The sequence below is a fragment of the Theropithecus gelada genome, chromosome 10, assembly GCF_003255815.1.
Source record: "Theropithecus gelada isolate Dixy chromosome 10, Tgel_1.0, whole genome shotgun sequence".
Lineage (NCBI taxonomy): Eukaryota > Metazoa > Chordata > Mammalia > Primates > Cercopithecidae > Theropithecus > Theropithecus gelada.
In genome coordinates this window covers 48072083-48091485 of record NC_037678.1, presented here as the reverse complement: position 1 = coordinate 48091485, position 19403 = coordinate 48072083, and the positions used below count along the sequence as shown (strand labels likewise).

Here is a 19403-nt window from a genome sequence, read left to right as displayed (position 1 = left end):
GGGATTAGTCATTCTTAGTAGATTCTTGTATCTTTGTACAGCGATGTTTATTAGAGGCAAGCATAAAAGTGCGTGTACTTGTGTGTATATGTGTAATTTGTTTTACACACATGAGTTCATACTATACAATCCTATTATATACTTTGTCTCTTTTAACTTATGTTGAAACACTTTTCAAACATTTTTAAGAATGGTCAATATTCATTTTTTTCCTATGTTACAATTTCTTTAACGTAGTCTACTAACAATGGACATTTTTAGGTAGTTTCCAGTTTTTGCTATATAAATAATGAGGTAGTGACATCCCTGACTATACACTCATGCATACGGATACTGTATTTCTAAGATAAGTCCTAAAAAGGAAGTTATCTTACAAAGTTGTGTACATTTACACTTTTGAGGAATAATACGAAATTTTCTTCCAAGAGGTTGTACCAGGTACACTCTGATAAAGAGTGCTTGTAAGAGTGTGGCTTTGTGTGTGTGCGAGCGCATGCACGCGTGCGTGCGTGTGTTTTAGGAGGAGAGAGAACAGAGAGAACAGCCTTTTAAAGGATGTTCTTGGCCAGGTACGGTGGCTCACGCCTGTAATCCCAGCACTTTGGGAGGCCACGGAGGGTGGATCACTTGAGGTCAGGAGTTCAAGATCAGCCTGGTCAACATAGTGAAACCCTGTCTCTACTAAAAATTTAAAAAAAAAAAAAAAATTAGCCAGGAGTGGTGGCGGGTGCCTGTAATCCCAGTTACTCGAAAGGCTGAGGCAGGAGAATTACTTGACCCTGGGAGGCGGAGGTTGCAGTGAGCCGAGACTGAGCCACTGCACTCTAGCCTGGGTGACAGAGTGAGAATCTGTCCCCCTCCAAAAAAAAAAAAAAAAAGAAAGGATGTGTTTGTCCGTTTGTCCGTCTGCTCCTTGGCTCAATCCCCCACTCCCCAAATCTGTTCTCTTTGATCACCTAAATTGATCACCTAAAAATTGAACCTAAGCCTATCCTACCTTTCTTACAACTTTCCAGTGCCTTCCCCTTGTACATGAATATCTCTGAAATGTACTCAGGACACTGTGTGACCCAGAGCCTGCTGCACTCACTCGCTGTGTCACACCATACTCCCCAAAATCAGTGCATGAGCCCAACACACCTCCTTTAGTTCCTCCAGTAGCCACGTGCTCTTTCCTTGTGTCACCATTCTTATATGTGCTCTTCCTGTCGACTAGCAAATTCTTACTCTTACTCTTAGTTTCTCTAATTACTGCTCATCTTGAAAATCCAGGCTGTAATGTCAATGATTTGGAGTTGCTTTTTCTGACACATCCCCATCTAAATGGTAGGGTTAGCCCCTTGCTACAGGTGGATATGTAAATTTAATTAAAATTAAATATGAATGTAAAAACCCAATCCTAAGTCACACTAGCCACATTTTAAGTGATAAGTAGCCACGTACATAGTCATCAGTGGCTACTATATTGGAGAACACAGATATATTTCCAGGCTGAATGCAGTGGCTCAGGCCTGTAATCCAAGCACTTTGGGAGGCTGAGGTGGGAGGATCGCTTGAGGCCAGGAGTTTGAGACAAACCTGGGCAACTTAAGGAGACCCCCATTTCTGCACAAATTAACTTAGTTGGGTGTGGTGGCTAGCCTCTGTAGTTCTAACTACTCAGGAGGCTGCGGGGGGAGGATCGTTTAGGCCCAGGAGTTGGAGGCTGCAGTGAGCCATGATCATGCCACTGCACTCCAGCCTGGGTGACAGAGTGAGACCCAGTCTCAAAATAAAAATTAAAAATTAAATAAAATATTTCTATAGTTGTAGAGAATTCTATTGAACAATGCTGCCCTATAGCCCTATATTACTTCTTCATGACACTCATGGCTTAAAAGTATTTGTTTTGAGAGTGTTGTTTTGATGATTTTGGCTCCATAAGCCTGTGAGCTTCACAAGGGCACAGCTTGTCTTGCTTCTTGCTTTTTCCCATATATTAAATGTTCAATAACTATCTGTTGAATGAATAAATGAGTAAATGAATTAAAGAATTCCTCCTAGCTCTTAGCTTTATTGTCGTATTCTTAATGTTCAGTGGACCTCCTGGGAAGGAGCTGGATGTTCTACACTTTTACCCATTTCCTTCAAAACTGCAGTTGGATACCTTAGCAAGACTCATTCATCTGGGGATATCTAGCCTTTCCTGTTGGGCTTGACATTTCAGAATCCATTGCTTAACTGTGGGAAGACTGACCATGACTGAGCTAGACCTGTGTGGTGAGCATGCTTTTAACAGTTTGCTTCCCAGATCTCCATCCCTGTCTTAATGACTGAAGCATTCCTTCTCCCAGCTGCCTGGAGTGTGATTCAGTGACAACTTGCAGCAGAGCTGGTACTTAGTTGGGTGTGGTGGCTGGCACCTTTAGGCAAGGTAGCTTGGCCCTTGGTTCTCCCTTTATTTTACCCAATGTTCTCAAAACTAAAATGGCTCTTTAATTTTCATAAAATGGAAATTTGGTAGATCATATTTTATTTATTATCTTGTTAAAATGCCCCAGTCTCCTCAGTACATTCGTACACTGAAAAAAATCTTTGGAAGCCCTCACTGAGAGTGCATCACAGCTGACCCGTGCCCGCCCTTGACTCCCTCCAAGGTGCTGATCCTGAGAACCCTCCCCAGTCAACACCCCACATGCAGATCTCCTTGGAATCTGCTCCTGGAAAACCCAGTCTCCGGCAACCTGATGTGTCATTGCAAATCTGCAACTTTAGACCAACCTTCTAAAGAGGGATTCAAGACCTTTTGCAAGAATCGGGCTTGATTTGTTGGCCCATGGTTCTCCCTTTATTTTACCCAATGTTCTCAACACTAAAATGGCTCTTTAGTCTAATTTTCATAAAATGGAAATTTGGTAGATCATATTTTATTTATTATGTTGTTAAAAATGTCCCAATCTCCTCAGTAGATTCATACACTAAAAAATAAAAAAGAAAATCCCTTAACTGGTCCATCACATTGAATTTGCACTGGGTAAAGGGTTAGTACCAACCGTGTTTTTCTCTGGGAGGAAGAAGCTCCAAACAGTAGGCAAGATTTCTATGCCTTAAAGAAACGTTACTTTAGCTTTTCTTGCATCAAAGGCCTAATAACAGCTCTTCCTGAGTACCTGTTCCTATCACCCTGAAAAGGGAATGCTGGTTATAGCTCATTGTAGACAGAGGGAAGAGGGATGCTTTTGTCTGTGGGGATGATTCCACTTTAATCCTGAACAGGGTATTTGGCCATCAAGTAGCCTACTGACTAAGGGGAGACAATTTTATTTTATTTTTTTCTCGTAACTGTCAATTTCATTGGGCAGCTATACATATCTGGGGAATGTTTCTATAATAGATGGAATTATATAGGTTATGCTGACAAGACAAGCAGATGTTTTGAGATTGATTAAATATTTAGAAAGAAGTGGCTGGGCGCAGTGGCTCACGCCTGTAATCCTGGCACTTTGGAAGGCCAAGGTGGGCTGATCACCTGAGGTCAGGAGTTCAAGACCAGCCTGGCCAACATAGTGAAACCCCATCTCTACAAAAATTAGCCGGGCATGATGGTGAGTGCCTGTAATCCCAGCTACTTGGGAGGCTGAGGCGGAAGAATCGCTTGAACCCGGGAGTCAGAGGTTGCAGTGAGCCAAGATCATGCCATTACATTTCAGCCTGTGCGACAGAGTGAGACTCCATCTCAAAAAAAAAAAAAAAAAAAATTAGAAGTACATTTCCCGGGCTCCTGAGGTACCTCTTAGTGAGATTGACAATTTTACACATAGGACTGTTCTTTATCATACAGAAGTAAATTTCTGAAATTAAATTCATTTTAGAGTGACAGACAGAGGATCAAGTGTGTGTGAAGCAGATTGGACATTTTATTGGCATTAAATTTTGAAGTTAGTTTTCAGACACAGATGAAGTTGAATATTATAAAGATGAAGAAAAGACCTTTTGTTAGACTAATTGCTCTAATATTAACTCAAGAATGGGTCAACTTTCTGCAAGTTAAGGTCATGCATTCTAGGGAATTTGATCTTGATTTTAAATAGGCGTTATGAATACAAAGTTAGAAATGCCAGTTTCTCCTTTTATCTTCCAAAGGTTTCGACTGAGAAAGGCACTGGCATATTAGCTGGAGAAAGACTAATAGGAAGGATATAAGGATTATTAAAAATGTGTCTTACTATTCTCTGATCTAAAGAGGCATGCAAGTGAAGATTATATTAAATTTAAGAGAGAACATATTGGATGAATAACATCAGTTCAAGTTTTGAAATCCTTGAAAAGAAAAAAAGAGCCAGGCGCAGTGGCTCACGCCTGTAATCCCAGCACTTTGGGAGGCTGAGGTGGGTGGATCACGAGGTCAGGAGATCGAGACCATCCTGGCTAACACGGTGAAACCTCATCTCTACTAAAAATACAAAAATTAGCCGGGCATGGTGGCAGGTGTCTGTAGTCCTAGCTACTTGGGAGGCTGAGGCCGGAGAATGGCGTGAACCCGGGAAGTGGAGCTTACAGTGAGCCAAGATCGTACCACTGCACTCCAGCCTGGGCAATAGAGAGAGATTCCATCTCAAAAAACAAAAACAACAACAACAAAAAAAACCCAGCATAAATAGACACTTAGAGTATAGAGAGATTTGATATTAACTTCTCTGATCCCTCTACTTTACTGATGGGGAAACTGAGGGCAAGTGAGATTTCATGATTTCTCCAAGATTCTGGTCTCTTAATAACCACATCTTTAAGCTGTAAAACCTATAACCTGGTGGGTCAGAGCATAAACCTCTGTGGGAGGTAGTAGACAGGCAGATCTTTCTATACCATGGTTGCATTGTGATTCTGGACATGTTACTTAACCTCTCCTAATTTCTGTTTCCTCAGCTAAACAATGTCAATAATTATGGCTCCTGAATCACAGGGATGTCTTGAACATAATAAAATAGTTGCTGTAGAGCCTTTTCATAACATATTAGCTACTTTGAAAAGCAGATTCTGAAGTTGGGGACCATGGCTGGTTGTTCACCTGGATTCCTGAGCCCTGGAACATAGTGGGTTCTTAATGAATCAATGAATGAATACTACAAACCAGAATGTAGAGACTCTGCTTCATGCACTATGTAGGCTAAAATTGTCATCCATTTAAATCCAATTTAAACAGTCTTACATTTGAACAACATGCCACTACTTTACTTTTGGACTTTCTAGTTCTGAACTCATAATTGAAGTGTAAACTTGTGTAACATAGGCATAGGTAACACCTTCTAAATGGAGGAGTGGAAGGTGAAAAGGTGGCATAATCTGTTATGAGACCAAAAAAAAAAAAAAAAAAAAATCACCCACTAATGAGTTTGAAGTTTTCATGTTTTGCTCTATTCTATGTTACTCCATTTGCTATATCTTGTAGAAAATTGTCCTGACATATTGTGGAGTAGGAGGAAAAAAGCAAGTGTCAGAAAAAAAGGAGTTTTGGCACAAATGTGTCCACATGTATATTTCTGCATGCTTATAGGAAAATGAAGAAAGGAAAGGCTTCTGATGGTAACTATGGTAAAGGAACTGTGTTTTCCTTGAAGGGGTGGAAGTGAGTTGAGTGGTCATTTGCTTTTGTATGTTTGTGCTTTTGTATTTATTTATCTGCTTATATAGTAATCTGTATTACTTATTCATTTATACAGTGTACATTCTTAACTTTTGTAATACAATAAAACAATATTATGACCCTAATTGACCAGAGACAAGGGACTGTTGTTGGGTGGTGATTTTTTTAAATGAACCCATTTAAGTTAAAATATTTTGCAAATCCCTTCTCTATGTGATAAGGGTGCATACTCACATATTGTATTGTGTTGTCTTAAAAGACATCATCCAGTAACATAACTAAACTTTTCTCTTATGTATCTTTTGGGACCTTGGAGAGCGACAGATCATGTTCATCCATATGTAAATTAATCCATTTGTCACTTTCACTGTATATTTTGTGTTGCAGGAGAATTAGTGAGGCGGTGTTACTTCCTGCACCTTAGCATAATTACTGTGGCATTGTCAAAAACAATATAAATCTCGACATTTACAATGGAATATATTTTCCTTTAGTGACCATTACTAATGTTGTTTTAATTAAAAGCACTGCTAGCCGAGGGTTTTTGGCAACATTTCTCCCACTGTCATAAACCAGAGGATTAAACTGTCTTATTTCATATCCTACTATGTTTGCCGAGGGAACAACAGCAATTCTAGTTTGTCAAAGGAGAGAAAGATGGGATTTGAATTCATCTGCTCATACATTTGAGAATTGCAGTTTGGGTCAGTGAGAGACTGTGGTCAGATTGAGCAACTGGGAAGAGGAAGTTGGGTCATATTTTCAGAGTAAATCAAGCCGATTTGAAAATAAAATGTACCTTGATCATTTGTTTACTTTTAATTTTTGTCACACTGCAAGTGTTGGTGTTTGCTCCTTATGTAGCAAAATTACATTCAATATTTAAGGGCCATGATCCTGGTGAATTGTATAAAGAGCATGTTTTGTTTAGGACAATAATAGAAAGTGGGGAAGGAGAAAATCATGTGCCGTTGAGCTTATTTTATTCACGAGCTAATATTTTTACACATTTTGGCTCTTTAGCCAAAAAAGACTTTTGTCCCCCTCCGTGGAAGAATAAAGCCATCTAATTGCCACTTGTGCAGTCACTTGTAATGCAGATATAGAAATACGGAAATATTGACAGATATGAGCTATATGCATCAGCCTTCTGAGTTTGAAATTAATAATAATGAGACACTGACTAATAGCTGGTTCCGTACAGCACTATATGCATGTACGGGGTAAACAGTTACTACCGGTGACCCTGATTTCATTGATGAAGAAGTTGGAGATCAGAGCATTGTCAAAGCTTGTCCTAGGCCACATGGTCAAGAGAGATGAACCTAGAATTCGAGTTTGGGAATGTTTAATTAATTCTTAATTGAACTCCTGGGATAAGGTTTAAACATTGCTGTTACTCCCTTGGGAGGGAGAGCAGGATTCTTACATGCCATGCTAGATTTTCTGTGTTCATCATCTTTTTTTTTCTCTTTTCACTAATCCTTTAAGACATATGTTATTAACTTCATTTAAGTTTTCAGGAAACTCAGGCTCCAAGAGTTTGGAAGTTGTCCAGAGTTACGGATGGGGTAAAGGATTGGATAGAGTTTGAATTTGTATTTGCGGTACCGGTGTCCAAGCTAGTTCTGTTAAGTATACCTACCCTGGTACAGACAGACCTAGAAGTCTCATCAGAATGCTGGATGGATGAGGAAGTGTGGGTGAATTAGGCATCACCCACAAATACTGCATCTGTGAATGTTCTGCTAATATGGCAGTTATTGTACTGCTATGGAGCCAATAATAGTGGAATTATTACTGAGTGGGAGGCTCTCTGTTTCACTTATGTTGTCTCTTTGGCCAATTTAAAAAGACCTCTGTGTACATTAGTAAGGTTAAGACGCAGATTAATCAATCAAATTTACACAAACAAGATGCTCACATCCACATGTATGGTTAATCACATTACTTGACCAAGTAGCAATAGAGCATAATGGTTAAATCTGGGATTGAATTGAGTCTCAGTCTATTCTGATGTGTTGTTATTGAACTCATTTTACAGATAAAGAAGTTTGGGCTTGGAGGGATGCACAATTTACTGAAGATTGCCCAGCTTGGAACAGGATGAGCGAGGGGCTCAGATCCATGCCTTCTCTGCTTAATCACTGCTATATTGATGCATAGCCCTGTAGCCAATCCATGTAATTTTTTTTTTTTTTTTTTTTTGTGGGGTGGAGTCTGGCTCCCTAGCCCAGGCTGGAGTACAGTGATGCGGTCTCGGCTCACTGCAAGCTCCGCCTCCCGGGTTCACGCCATTCTCCTGCCTCAGCCTCATGAGTGACTGGGACTACAGGTGCCCGCCACCACGCCCGGCTAATTTTTTGTATTTTTAGTAGAGACAGGGTTTCACCGTGTTAGCCAGGATGGTCTCGATCTCTTGACCTCCTGTTCCATTCACGTCAGCCTCCCAAAGTGCTGGGAGTGCTGGGATTACAGGTGTGGGCCACTGCGCCCGGCCAATCCTTGTAATTTTAATATTAGTTACAGGGCTAGCTGAATACCCCAGGTTATCACTTGAAGATTGTCTCTTTTAGATATGTTCTTGAATTGCTTTATTTACCTGATCCTCTGAAAATGAGGAGAAGCTTGAAGAAGTTGCTAAATAAAAAAGTTAAAAAGTGGATTTTTAAGGAAACCAAAGTGAATGCCGTACAACTGACTTGAAAAACAAAGGAAGAAGATGCAGCAGGGGTTCGAGCTCTCTTTGTGGGTTTATCTAGGAAAAAAGACTAAAGCTAAATTTCATAGTTACAATCTTTAGAAGAATCTTAATAACCAAGATCAACTGCAATGTAATAAACCAAATTTGAACACTAGACACAAAAATAATAGGGAAGACCACATAGATGTCAATAAACGTTTTTATTCTTTTTTATTGTCATTATTTTGCTGGATTTTACAATATTTTCCCTTTAATAAAATAATATAAACCTACTGCACCAATACAAAATTATCATTTTGATATATTTATTTCTATTTATTTCCCCTAAACATTTAAAAATTCACATGATTACAATGATTGCATATTTACAATATCATACCCAGTGTATTTTTTTTTTTTTTTTTTGAGATAGAGTTTCGCTCTTGTCGCCCAGGCTGGAGTGCAATGGCACCATCTCGACTCACTGCAACCTCTGCCTCCTGGATTCAAGTGATTCTCTTGCCTCAGTCTCTTGAGTAGCTGGGATTACGGGCATGCGCCACCACGCCTGGCTAATTTTGTATTTTTAGTAGAGACAGGCTTTCTCCATGTTGGTCAGGCTGGTCTCGGACTCCCAACCTCAGGCAATTTGCCCATCTCGGCCTCCCAAAGTGCTGGGATTACAGGCATGAGCCAACCGCACCTGGCCGTGTATATTTTTAAATGTATTTTGTTATGTTGTAAGTATTTCCCCAAATCATCATTTTAACTTTAAAACCGTGAGTTTGAAGTCTGTGATGACTAGGTACATAATTTACTTGATAATAAAAACATTTAAATTGTTTTAAATTAAAAGTGACACTCAGGCTTGTAACTTTGACCATGTTTTAGGTTGTTTCCTTGGAATGGATGTGATCATGAAGTTAGAGAGTTTGAATATTTTTATGACCCTTAATACATATTACAAATTAACTTCCCTATGGGCCACAATTTACATTACAGCCAATTTTTAAGGCTAGAAATCTGGCAGTGGGCCACCGAGGAAGCTGATGTTCTATTTGTTTTGCAGTCATCCATGCTCTGATTATAGGATGTGGCTCAGGATCCCAAACTAAGTCATAAAACAAAGTCATATGTAGAGTCCAATGTGTATATTCCGACCCTTAGCATGAAGATACATACAGTGTTTTGTGACTTCCATAGAGTCTCTATAAATTCTTTAACTCATTTAGGAATTTCATTATAACCAAAGAAAAGTTAAATATGACTTAACAATGCTGAGCTGTGCTGTGTTCAGCACATTAATAAATGTCACCAAATGATTTCAATGAACATTTTTATTTCATTTATTGCAAAACTGGAAAGAAGACACTTAATATTGGTTTCTGAGCTTTTGAACAAAGTTTATTTCCTCGGTTAATACTCTAAATGTAATTTACTTCCTATACTTGCTAACTATGGAAAGCATTGAATTTGGCTTTGTGGCTTATGCTCTTTATCAATTATATGCCATTGATAAAGTGATCTACCTCCACTGCAGTACTGGGAAGGTTAATAAAGAGAGAGCGTGCTCATTTGAGTCAGTTCTGCACTGACAGAATGTGCATCTCTGGCTATTTGTGGTATGTGTGTGGCCTATTAGAAACTACAATAGTAATTGAGACCAACTTAATGACCATTATACCAGTGACCTAGTCATTCTTGTAGTTTAGTATATTTAATGCATTTACATTCATTTGTGGATCCATGTAGACCACACATTCATTCATTTATTCTACGACTTTTCATTCAGTACCTTCTATGTATAAGGTAATTCTTGGTACCAGTAGGTAACTGGTGAATCAGAGTAAACCAGAAAATAGATGAATGGTGAGTATCGTCCCTTTGATATGCACTTATTTAATGAGTCATTTTAGGATTACTATAGCAACACTATTAAAAATTTTACAGTTATTCACATGGCTCGAAATTCAAGGATTAAAAGTTCAAAAGGGTATACAGGAAAGATTTTCTCATCCGTCTACCTAGAGCCACCAATTCTCCTCAAGAGGGCAATCAATTTTATAGTTTCTTCTCTTTCAGCCATATTTCAAGCACATATCAGCATATACCTATATAGGTGTATTTGCATATATGTTATATGTGTGTACACCCCATTTTTTCCCACAAAAATAGTATATATGCTGCATCCATTATTCTCTAACTACCTCGTGTCACTTAATACATTTTGAAAAGCTCTTTTAATTATTACTTAAAGATTGGCCACTTTCCTTTTTTATTCCTGTCAGCATGGTATTTCATTGTGTTAAATATTCTATTGATTTTGAATTCTTGTTTATTTATTTTTATCATTATTGTAAATAGTACTACAATGCATATCTTTATATAAGTTTCTTTCATTTAGATTTTTTCCCTTAATAACTAGAATTGCAAATTAAAGTGGAGCAAGTTTCTATGGCTATTGACAAATATTCTTCAAGTTATAATCTGAAAATATTGATCTACAATATACACAGAATACTATATATTGTGTAAGAAGTGGGGGTAAGACTGTATATTTGTATTTGTATATATGTGCTTGTGTTTGCACAAGGAAATAATGCATTTAGTTGTAAGTCAGTGACTGGGTCTGGCGCAGGGGTAGGAAAGAGAAGTGGGAAGCAGACTCATTAATATATACCTCTGAAATAATTTTGAATTTTGATTCATGTGAATGTATTAATTTTTAAAAAATTTATATTAACTATAAAATTAAAAATTAAAGTATATTTCTTTATTATTCTGCCATTTTCAATGGCACATGGATTTTTTAAAAAATAATTTTATAGACTAGGGTATTGGAAAAGTAGTATAATCAGGTGGAATGCAGGAAGTCACAAAGTGGACCTGGTCTTGGAACTTGTTCATTGGTTGGATCTAATTCATAGTTTTGTTGCTTTTATTCTTGATTTAAAAAGGAAAAGTAATTAAGTGTTTCCCAAATGTCAGTCATTTATGCGTCCCCTTCAAAGTCTTTGTCATATCTGTGAATAGCTTTCACTGTTATTCACTTACTACTTCAGTAAAATAATTTATTTTTCTCTGTTTTTGGAATTTTACAGCAGTGCCATTAACGAAAAAATCAGTATTATTTTTCATGAGTAGAGGCTGCATAAGTTGGAGTTCATTCAGAGAAGAAGAACCACAGGGAAATATTTAATTAGAGGTTTGGTTTGGGGATTTGGGGGATTATTTCCGTTGTACTTGTAGGGGCCTGGTGTGCAGGGTCTAGGTACTCCTAGTGCTGAAACCTGACATCAGAAGTGAAGATGGACATAAAATGAGGGGATTGAAGACAAACTGCAGCCTATGAAGATGGGCTGGAAGCATCTGATTTTCAAAGCCCCCAATCCACCAACTTCAAAGATGGGGTCATCCTGTAAGGACAAGGGTTAAGCAGGCACTTGGCTGAGGTTTCTGAAGAGCTGAAGGAGGATCTGGAAGCAGCTAAAGTATTTGCAGCCCAGCTGTTGTCCATGCTACTCTGGTGAACCAGCACATCAGACAGTGTGCATGAGTGAGAGTAGTGTGCACTGCTCTGAGCTTCCAGCGGGGAAGGCAATATGGCTACCCTCACCTTCCCACATCCTACAATATGGCTACCTTTGTCCACCTTCTAGGTTTCATGGTCCACCCTAATTCTGACCTGTGCAGGGAAAGCAATTCTTTGAAAAACAGTTCTAGCTTAACTGAGCTGATATAATACAAATCCATTGCAAAAGATAACTAAAAATAAATACAATGAAAATGAAACAATATTATTAAATTGTATCCAGACATGTTGCTCAATGAAGGCACTGAGCCTGAGGCTTTCTCTTTGTTGAAAAGGAAGATTTGGAAGTTTTAGGGGGGTTTTAAAATTATTGTTACCCACTGAATGGAGCTTCTTCCTGACTCATTCAGAAGGACTGACATGAAAAATGAGTATCTTTCTCACTGTGAGGTTCTGTGCCATTTGTTGCCTCTCCCAGTACAATTTCTTCTTCCCCTCCGGCAGTTGAAGGAGGATACGGGGGTGATTGGAGAGGGTGTCATGCTATCCTTGGCCTTATCTGCATTTCTGCTTCTTAAACCAATGAAATGATAAGCTAGATGATCATACGGTAGACAGAAAGGAAATGAGTGATTTTGTTTATCTGCAGACAGAGCTTACTGAAGACCGGTCATGGGCACGCATCAAAGACAAATGTTGTGTGCATCAAAGTCTTGTTGGCTTTTGAGGTGGTAGGTGAGAAGAAAGCATAGTCTGGCTCGAATCTATGAAAGGTTTTTTGACCATCTCAGTACCCATTGGAGAATTTTGTGTAGCTGAAGAGACCTCATGACTAAGTTTCTGGCAGACCTACTAACTGTGGATGGAAGCACCAGGGGCTGGCTTCTCACTGAGATGCTTCCATTCATATCTGTCCCAGTAGCATTCCCCAAGTGGTGTCTCCTGGATCCCCTCCATCTTTGAATCTGTGCCTCATCCCACACCCCACTGCTCAGGTTTGAATTGGTTCTGCAGTTTACCAGTGGTTTGATCTTGGGCAAGTCACTTCAAGTCCCTGAAATGGAGGGATATTACAGGCTCCAAATCACTGGGTAGTTGTGAGGATTAAATCAGGGGTTGGTAAATTATGATCCAAAGGCCAAAGTGCCCCTCAGTCCTGCTTGTTTTTGCAAATAAACTTTCACGGGAACACAGCCACACCTGTTAGTTTACGTGTAATCTGTGGCTGTTTGCACACCTCACAGCAGCGAGTTGAGCAGTTGTGGCAGAGACCCTGTGGCTCACAAAGCCTAAGGTATATACTGAGAAAGTTAGCTGAGCCCTGGATTAAACAGGTGAGTACCTATAAATTCAATTCCCAAATGTTTATGGGCTGCTATGTTGAGGTATTGAGCCTATAAGAGTGAAGAAACACAGACAAAAGTCCCTGCCCTCGTGGAGCTTACAGTTCAAGGAGGGAAACAGACAATAAAGCAAAAAGAACAGCACCAAAATGTAAAATATATGTAAAGTGATCCAGTAGTTCAGAGGGGGAAATGCAGGAAATCAAGAGAAAGAGAGAGAGAGAGTATGGAAGGGGGGGAGATGCAATGTTAATTAGGGTCATTAGGGAAGCTTCACTGAAAGAGTGACATGACATCAGAGCCATGTGGACACACGAAGAAGAGGGTTCCAGGCAGAAGGAACAGCCAGCGTAAAAGGACGAAAGCCTTGAGGTGAGAGTGTGTCTCTGAGTGTTTGGAGACCAACCAGGGAGGCCAGTGTACTGAAAGTCCGCTGGGTGGTGGAGAGGAGAGCCCTGAAGATGCTTAGATGCTTTCAGTGAAGTAGGACTTCCTTGGCCACAGACAGGATGTTGCATTTTGTTCTGCGTGGGAAGGAAGGCACTACACTACTGGCTTGTGAGCTGGGGATGGTGTGCTTTGGATTGCATTTTTAAAGCATCACTCTGGCTGCATATGGTGGCCATGAGTGGCAGCTTGAACTGGGGTTAGAGCTGTAGAGGTGGTGAGAAGCAGCCCAGCTCTGCCTATATTGTAAAAAAATAAAAATAAAAAAAGATGAGAATTCCCTGACAGATTTGGAGTGCGTCAGGAAAGAAAGAGAGAAGTCAGGAACACTTTGATACTTTGACTTGGTCAATGGCAGGAATGGGATGACCGTTAACTGCAATGTGGAAGAAACGGAGATAGGGCAGGTTTTGGAGCCAAGGTTAAGAAGTCATAATCATATATGTTAATTTTGAGCTGCCCCTTAAACATCAGGGTGGGATTGCTTAGAACAATGTCTGCTATGTAGTAAATTTTCAATAAATGTTAGCTGTTATTATTACCACGATTGACATTATTACTGAGGACTTACTCAATTCATGCCATTTTATTTTTTTAATTTAATTTTAATTTATTTTATTGAGGCAGGGTCTTTCTCTGTCACCCAGGCTGGAATGCAGTGGCACGATCATGGCTCACTGCAGCCTCCACCTCCTGGGCTCTAGCGATCTCCCATGTCAGCCTCCCAGGTAGCTGGGACTACAGGTAGGTGCCACCACGTCTGGCTAATTTTTAAAAACTTTGTGTAGAGGCGAAGCCTCCCTGGTTGCCCAGGCTGGTCTTGAACTCCTAGGCTCAAGTGATCCTCCCTCCTTGGCCTCTCAAAGTGCTGGGATTAGAGGTATGAGCCACTGCTCCTGGCTTGATAATTATTTTTGAATACCTATTATGTGTCAGCACTAGAGAAACAATGAATGAGTTCTGGTTTCTGTCTTCATGGGGAGATAGAGAAATACCTGGCGATCATATGTGAGGTCACTGCTCTGAAGTAGTGCAGCTTTGGGGGAATCACAGACTCTGCCTTGGTCCTAAGCATGATTTCTTTGAAGCTAGCCATTTACAGTTTATGTAGTCTATCTATATCCTTGTCCTCATCTATAAAATAGGAACATCAACATTATTTGGATCATGCATCTAAGAGCTCAGTGAACATCAGCTCTTAGTATAACATAAAGGTTTCTACAAACTCAGTCATTTGTTTCACAAGTATTTTTTGAGTACTGACTACCATGTTACAGGAGTTTAGAAAGTACTTGGGGGTACAGTATGAACAAGAAGACCCTGCCTTTAAGGAGATCAAGGGGGACTGAGTGGGGATAAATAAATGAAAATGATAGGTCGAGGTAACAATTACATAGAAAATTAAAATATGTATACTTATGCACATGTACCCTACAACTTAAAGTATAATAATAATACATAAATTAAAAAAAAAAAAAAAAGAAAATTAAAATATATGTGTTCTAGAGCAGCACTGTCCGATAGAAACATAATTTGAGGCCACATGTGAGGCAGATGTACAATTTAAAATTTCCTAGAAGTCACATTAAAAAATAAAGTGAAATAGGTGAAATTAACTTTAATGATATATTTTATTTAATCAAATATATCCAAGACATTATCATTTTAACCCATAAAAATATTAAAATTATTAGTCAAACATTCTACATTCTCTTTTCTACTAAGGCTTCAAAAATCCAGTATTTTACACCCCATGGCACAATTCTCTCTAGCCTAGCCACATTTCAAGAGCTTGAAAGCTATATGTTGCTGGTGGTGGTTGTCACATTACACAGTGCAGGTCCTGAATGATGAGGTGTCTACTTTAGATTGAATGGTCAGGGGAAGCTGAGACCCTTATGAGAAGAAGGATCTAGCCATGAGAAATTTGAAGGAAGCCCTCATGGTTACAAGATAGAACTAGGCAAAGAACCTAGGGCAGTAATGGGCTTCTTATGATAATTAAAAGCAGATCAACAAAGCCACTGGGGCTACACGCTAGAGAACAAAAAGGATAGTCATATCACATTGGAGAGTTATTTGGGGCCGGTTCTGGTAGGAGTTTAAAGAGTTCATGATGAGGAGAGTGGATACATTCTAAGTGTATTGAGAACCAGTGGAGGGTTTAAGAAGGGAAGTGATATGATTAAGCTATCACTGACTGCAGTGTAGAGAGTAGAATGTTAACAGCAAGCATGTAAGCTCAAAGCCATGAGAGAGACATCCAGTCCAGCTGTAGAAGCTCAAAGACGGCTTGGAGGAAATGTGTCCTAAAGAGGACTTACCCACGCCAAAGTTGGGTTTAGATGGGGTTTTCAGAGTCAGAGGGTGTTTTAGACGCATAGACTTCAAACCTTTCTGATTACACAACACATTCAATTAAAAGTAGCAACTCCAAGAATTTGTATAGGTGTTTATTCCCTATGCATGTGCTCTGCTGTCAAATTGTAGTGTTATTATTTTACTAAAACTTTTCTTATTTATCCCACCTCCCCACCAAACACGAATAAAAGTTTCAATATTTTTTTCTTTTATCCCACTGCATTTTACTTTGGAAATGACTGTTCCAGGCAGACAGAATTACACAGGCAAAGGGCTGGGGATATAATGATGCTTGTCACGCACACGAGATGGCTGGAGCTTATATCTGGATGGTGGAAATAAGGAAGTGGGTAAGATGATGGTGAGAAGAGTGTTCAGAGCTGCTTCTGGAGAACTGTGCAGGGGCTACCTCATGAAGAGCTTGCAGGCTTTGAGAATGTTTTAATTATTTATTTATTTATTTATTTATTTATTTATTTATTTTGACTTCGAGTTTCGCTCTTTGTTGCCCAGGCTGGAGTGCAATGGCACGATCTCGGCTCACCGCAACCTCTGCCTCCTGGGTTCAAGCGATTCTCCTGCCTCAGCCTCCCGAGTAGCTGGGATTACAGGCATGCGCCACCATGCCCAGCTAATTTTTGTAGTTTTAGTAGATACAGGGTTTCTCCATGTTGGTCAGGCTGGTCTCAAACTCCCAACCTCAGGTGATCTACCTGCTTCGGCCTCCCAAAGTGCTGGGATTATAGTTGTGAGCCACCATACCCCACTATGTATGTATTTTTTTTAGACAGAGTCTCGCTGTGTCACCCAGGCTAGAGTGCAGTGACATGATCTCGGCTCACTGCAACTTCCATCTCCTGGTTCAAGCGATTCTCCTGTTTCCATCTCCCGAGTAGCTGGGATTACAGGCACGCTCCACCTGGCCCAGCTAATTTTTGTATTTTGGTAGAGATGGGGTTTCACCATGTTGGCCAGGCTGGTCTTGAACTCCTGACCTCAAGTGATCCACCTGCTTCGGCCTCCCAAAGTGCTGGGATTACAGGCTTGAGCCACTGTGCCCGGCCTAATTTCTAATTTCAATTTTAATTTTTATGTTTTGAGCCGGAGTCTTGTGCTGTCACCCAGCAAGGGTACAGTAGTGCAATCATGGCTCATTGTAACCTTAAACTGCTGGGCTCCAGTGATTTTCCTCATCTCAGCCTCCCCAGTAGATGGGATTACGGTCATGCACCACTGCACCTGGCTAATTTTACAATTTTTTTGGTAGAGACAGGGGTCTTGCTTTTTTGGCCCAGGTTGGTCACAAACACCTTGCCTCAAGCAATTCTCTCACCTCCGCCTCCCAAAATGCTGGGATTATAGACCTGAACCACCATGCCCAATTGGGAAAGATTTTAATATATTTTCATATATGATGGGAGACCATTGCTGGGTTTTAAGCAAGAGGTGGCAACTAGTATTTTGGTAAGCATTTTACATTCATTTTCTCATCTTATTTTTAATTAACATCTGCAAAACAGAAACAAATGAAAGGGTTTCAAGCAAGATGGTGACAAGAGCATTTATTATTGACTAGAATTTTCTCCTTTCCCTCCTTTCCACTTCTCTAATTCTGTAAGTTAAAAACTCATGCTGGTAAAGACCAAGCCTTCATCACAGAGAGAAATTTTATTCTGGGACAGACTGCTTGCCTGCTCTCACTGACCCCTGCCTCCACCTAGAAAACTAACGTTGCCTGAGAGCCAGTTGCCTAAAAACCACTCAGTTACACTGGGATCTGGAAATGTCCATCGGAGGCTTTCAGACGGCAGTACATGTGCTTTTAAAAATACTGGGGGTGGTGGAGGGGTAGGGGGAGGGAGAGCATTAGGAAAAATAGCTAATGCATGCTGGGCTTAATACCTAGGTGATGGGTTGACAGGTGCAACAGACCACCATGGCACACGCTTACCTATGTAACAAACCTGCACATCCTGCACATGTACCCCAGAACTAAAAATGAAAATTAAAAAAATACTGACTTACATTTTTTTGTTTGCATTCTTTATTGATATGGGAAATCTGCTGCTATGATAAACAGAGCTCTTCATTTTTCTCACTGTAGGTTCTCCTTTCTCCTTTCCTTGGTTAGGCAAACTCACCATAGAAGAGGCTGTTTATCCACAACTCCTCAGTAATTAAGAGTCACACTTTACACTTAATTTTAAAATATGCGTCCACTAAATAACGTAACATTTTTAAAACAGCTGATTTTAACCTTTGTTATTTGTACAGTTTTCAGCTTCTTCTTAGATGTAAAGAGAGAAGAAAACCATTTTATGTTAAATTCTTGGTCACCGTTAAGAGAGGTGTTTTATTGCCAATGTCTTGAAACCACAGCCAGGGATGTATACTCAGAAAACTGCTTTACATAATAATGACTAACTGGAAAAACTGATGATATTATTGAAACATTGAGAGAAATGTTGTGGGGCTTTTAAAATAAATTCAACATAGGATCCCATGGCCTAGTTTTGGCGAGAACAATCCTACCTCCTGCTCTGCTGGAATCCAGTTGGCCCAGCCCCCTCTGCCTTGCTTGAGTTCACTTACATTGCCCTGGGTTGTGTTGGCTTGGAAGGCTGCCTGGCCTTGTGTGCTTGCTGGGCTGAAATTACTCTCCCTGCTCAGCTATTGGGAGCCCACCCCATCTACAAATTTGTCCACTTGATTTCACTCCTGGGCCTCTGGAGTTGAAAGAGTAGCCCATTAAAATGGGAATGAGCCAGAGGGCTCCTCAGGGCTGGTTTGATCAACACTGTCCATGGTGCTCAGCAGGACAACAGAGTAGCATTTGCGTCTGAGGACAGTCAAACCCACACCACCAGGCTTCAACAACAACAGCCGTAATAGCTGCCATTTATATTTTCTATGGGCTCAGTGCTGAGCTAAACATTTTCATGTGCGTTTTCATTAAGCTTGACCTTGACTTCATGAGCTAGGTAGCATCACTTTGGAGGATGAGGGTGCTTTTAGTCATACACTTCCAGGGTATCAATGCTGCATTGACCACTTCCTAGCTTTGTGACTTTGGGCAAGTGGACTAACTCCTGGATGCTCACATTTACCTATCTTTAAAATGGGGATACACTACATAGAACTGTTGTATCAAGCAGGGTACCATAGTGCCTGATACATAGTAGGTGCTCAATAAAAGGTATTGACATGGCTTTGCTAATGGGTACTTAGGTTTAGGGAGGTGAAGTCGCTTGTTTAACTTGTTCATGCTCATACAACAGATGTTGTCTCTGGCCTCACCAAAAGATAAACCAAAGAAAGTAAAGTAGAAAAGTTGGTAGATAACTGATAATTTTTTAAAATGTGTTTCCAGTATGCTAGTATGTTATACATAGTTTCTTGGAGAATTTAACAGTC

The 19403-nt window shown here is 39.9% G+C and overlaps 1 protein-coding gene across 3 annotated transcripts in view; it reads left to right on the top strand.

The window, feature by feature from the left end:
• Window positions 1-19403, top strand: part of DOK5 (docking protein 5) — a 173340-nt gene that overhangs the window by 16335 nt on the left and 137602 nt on the right. The window contains exon 2 of one of the 3 annotated variants that reach the window (XM_025400493.1): window positions 2637-2985. The exons of the other annotated variants lie outside the window; for them this stretch is intronic. Coding sequence (XP_025256278.1) covers window positions 2637-2804 — 168 coding nt within the window. The 3' untranslated portion in view covers window positions 2805-2985. Of the gene's footprint in view, window positions 1-2636; window positions 2986-19403 lie in introns of those variants that run through there. 3 annotated transcript variants of the gene reach the window in all.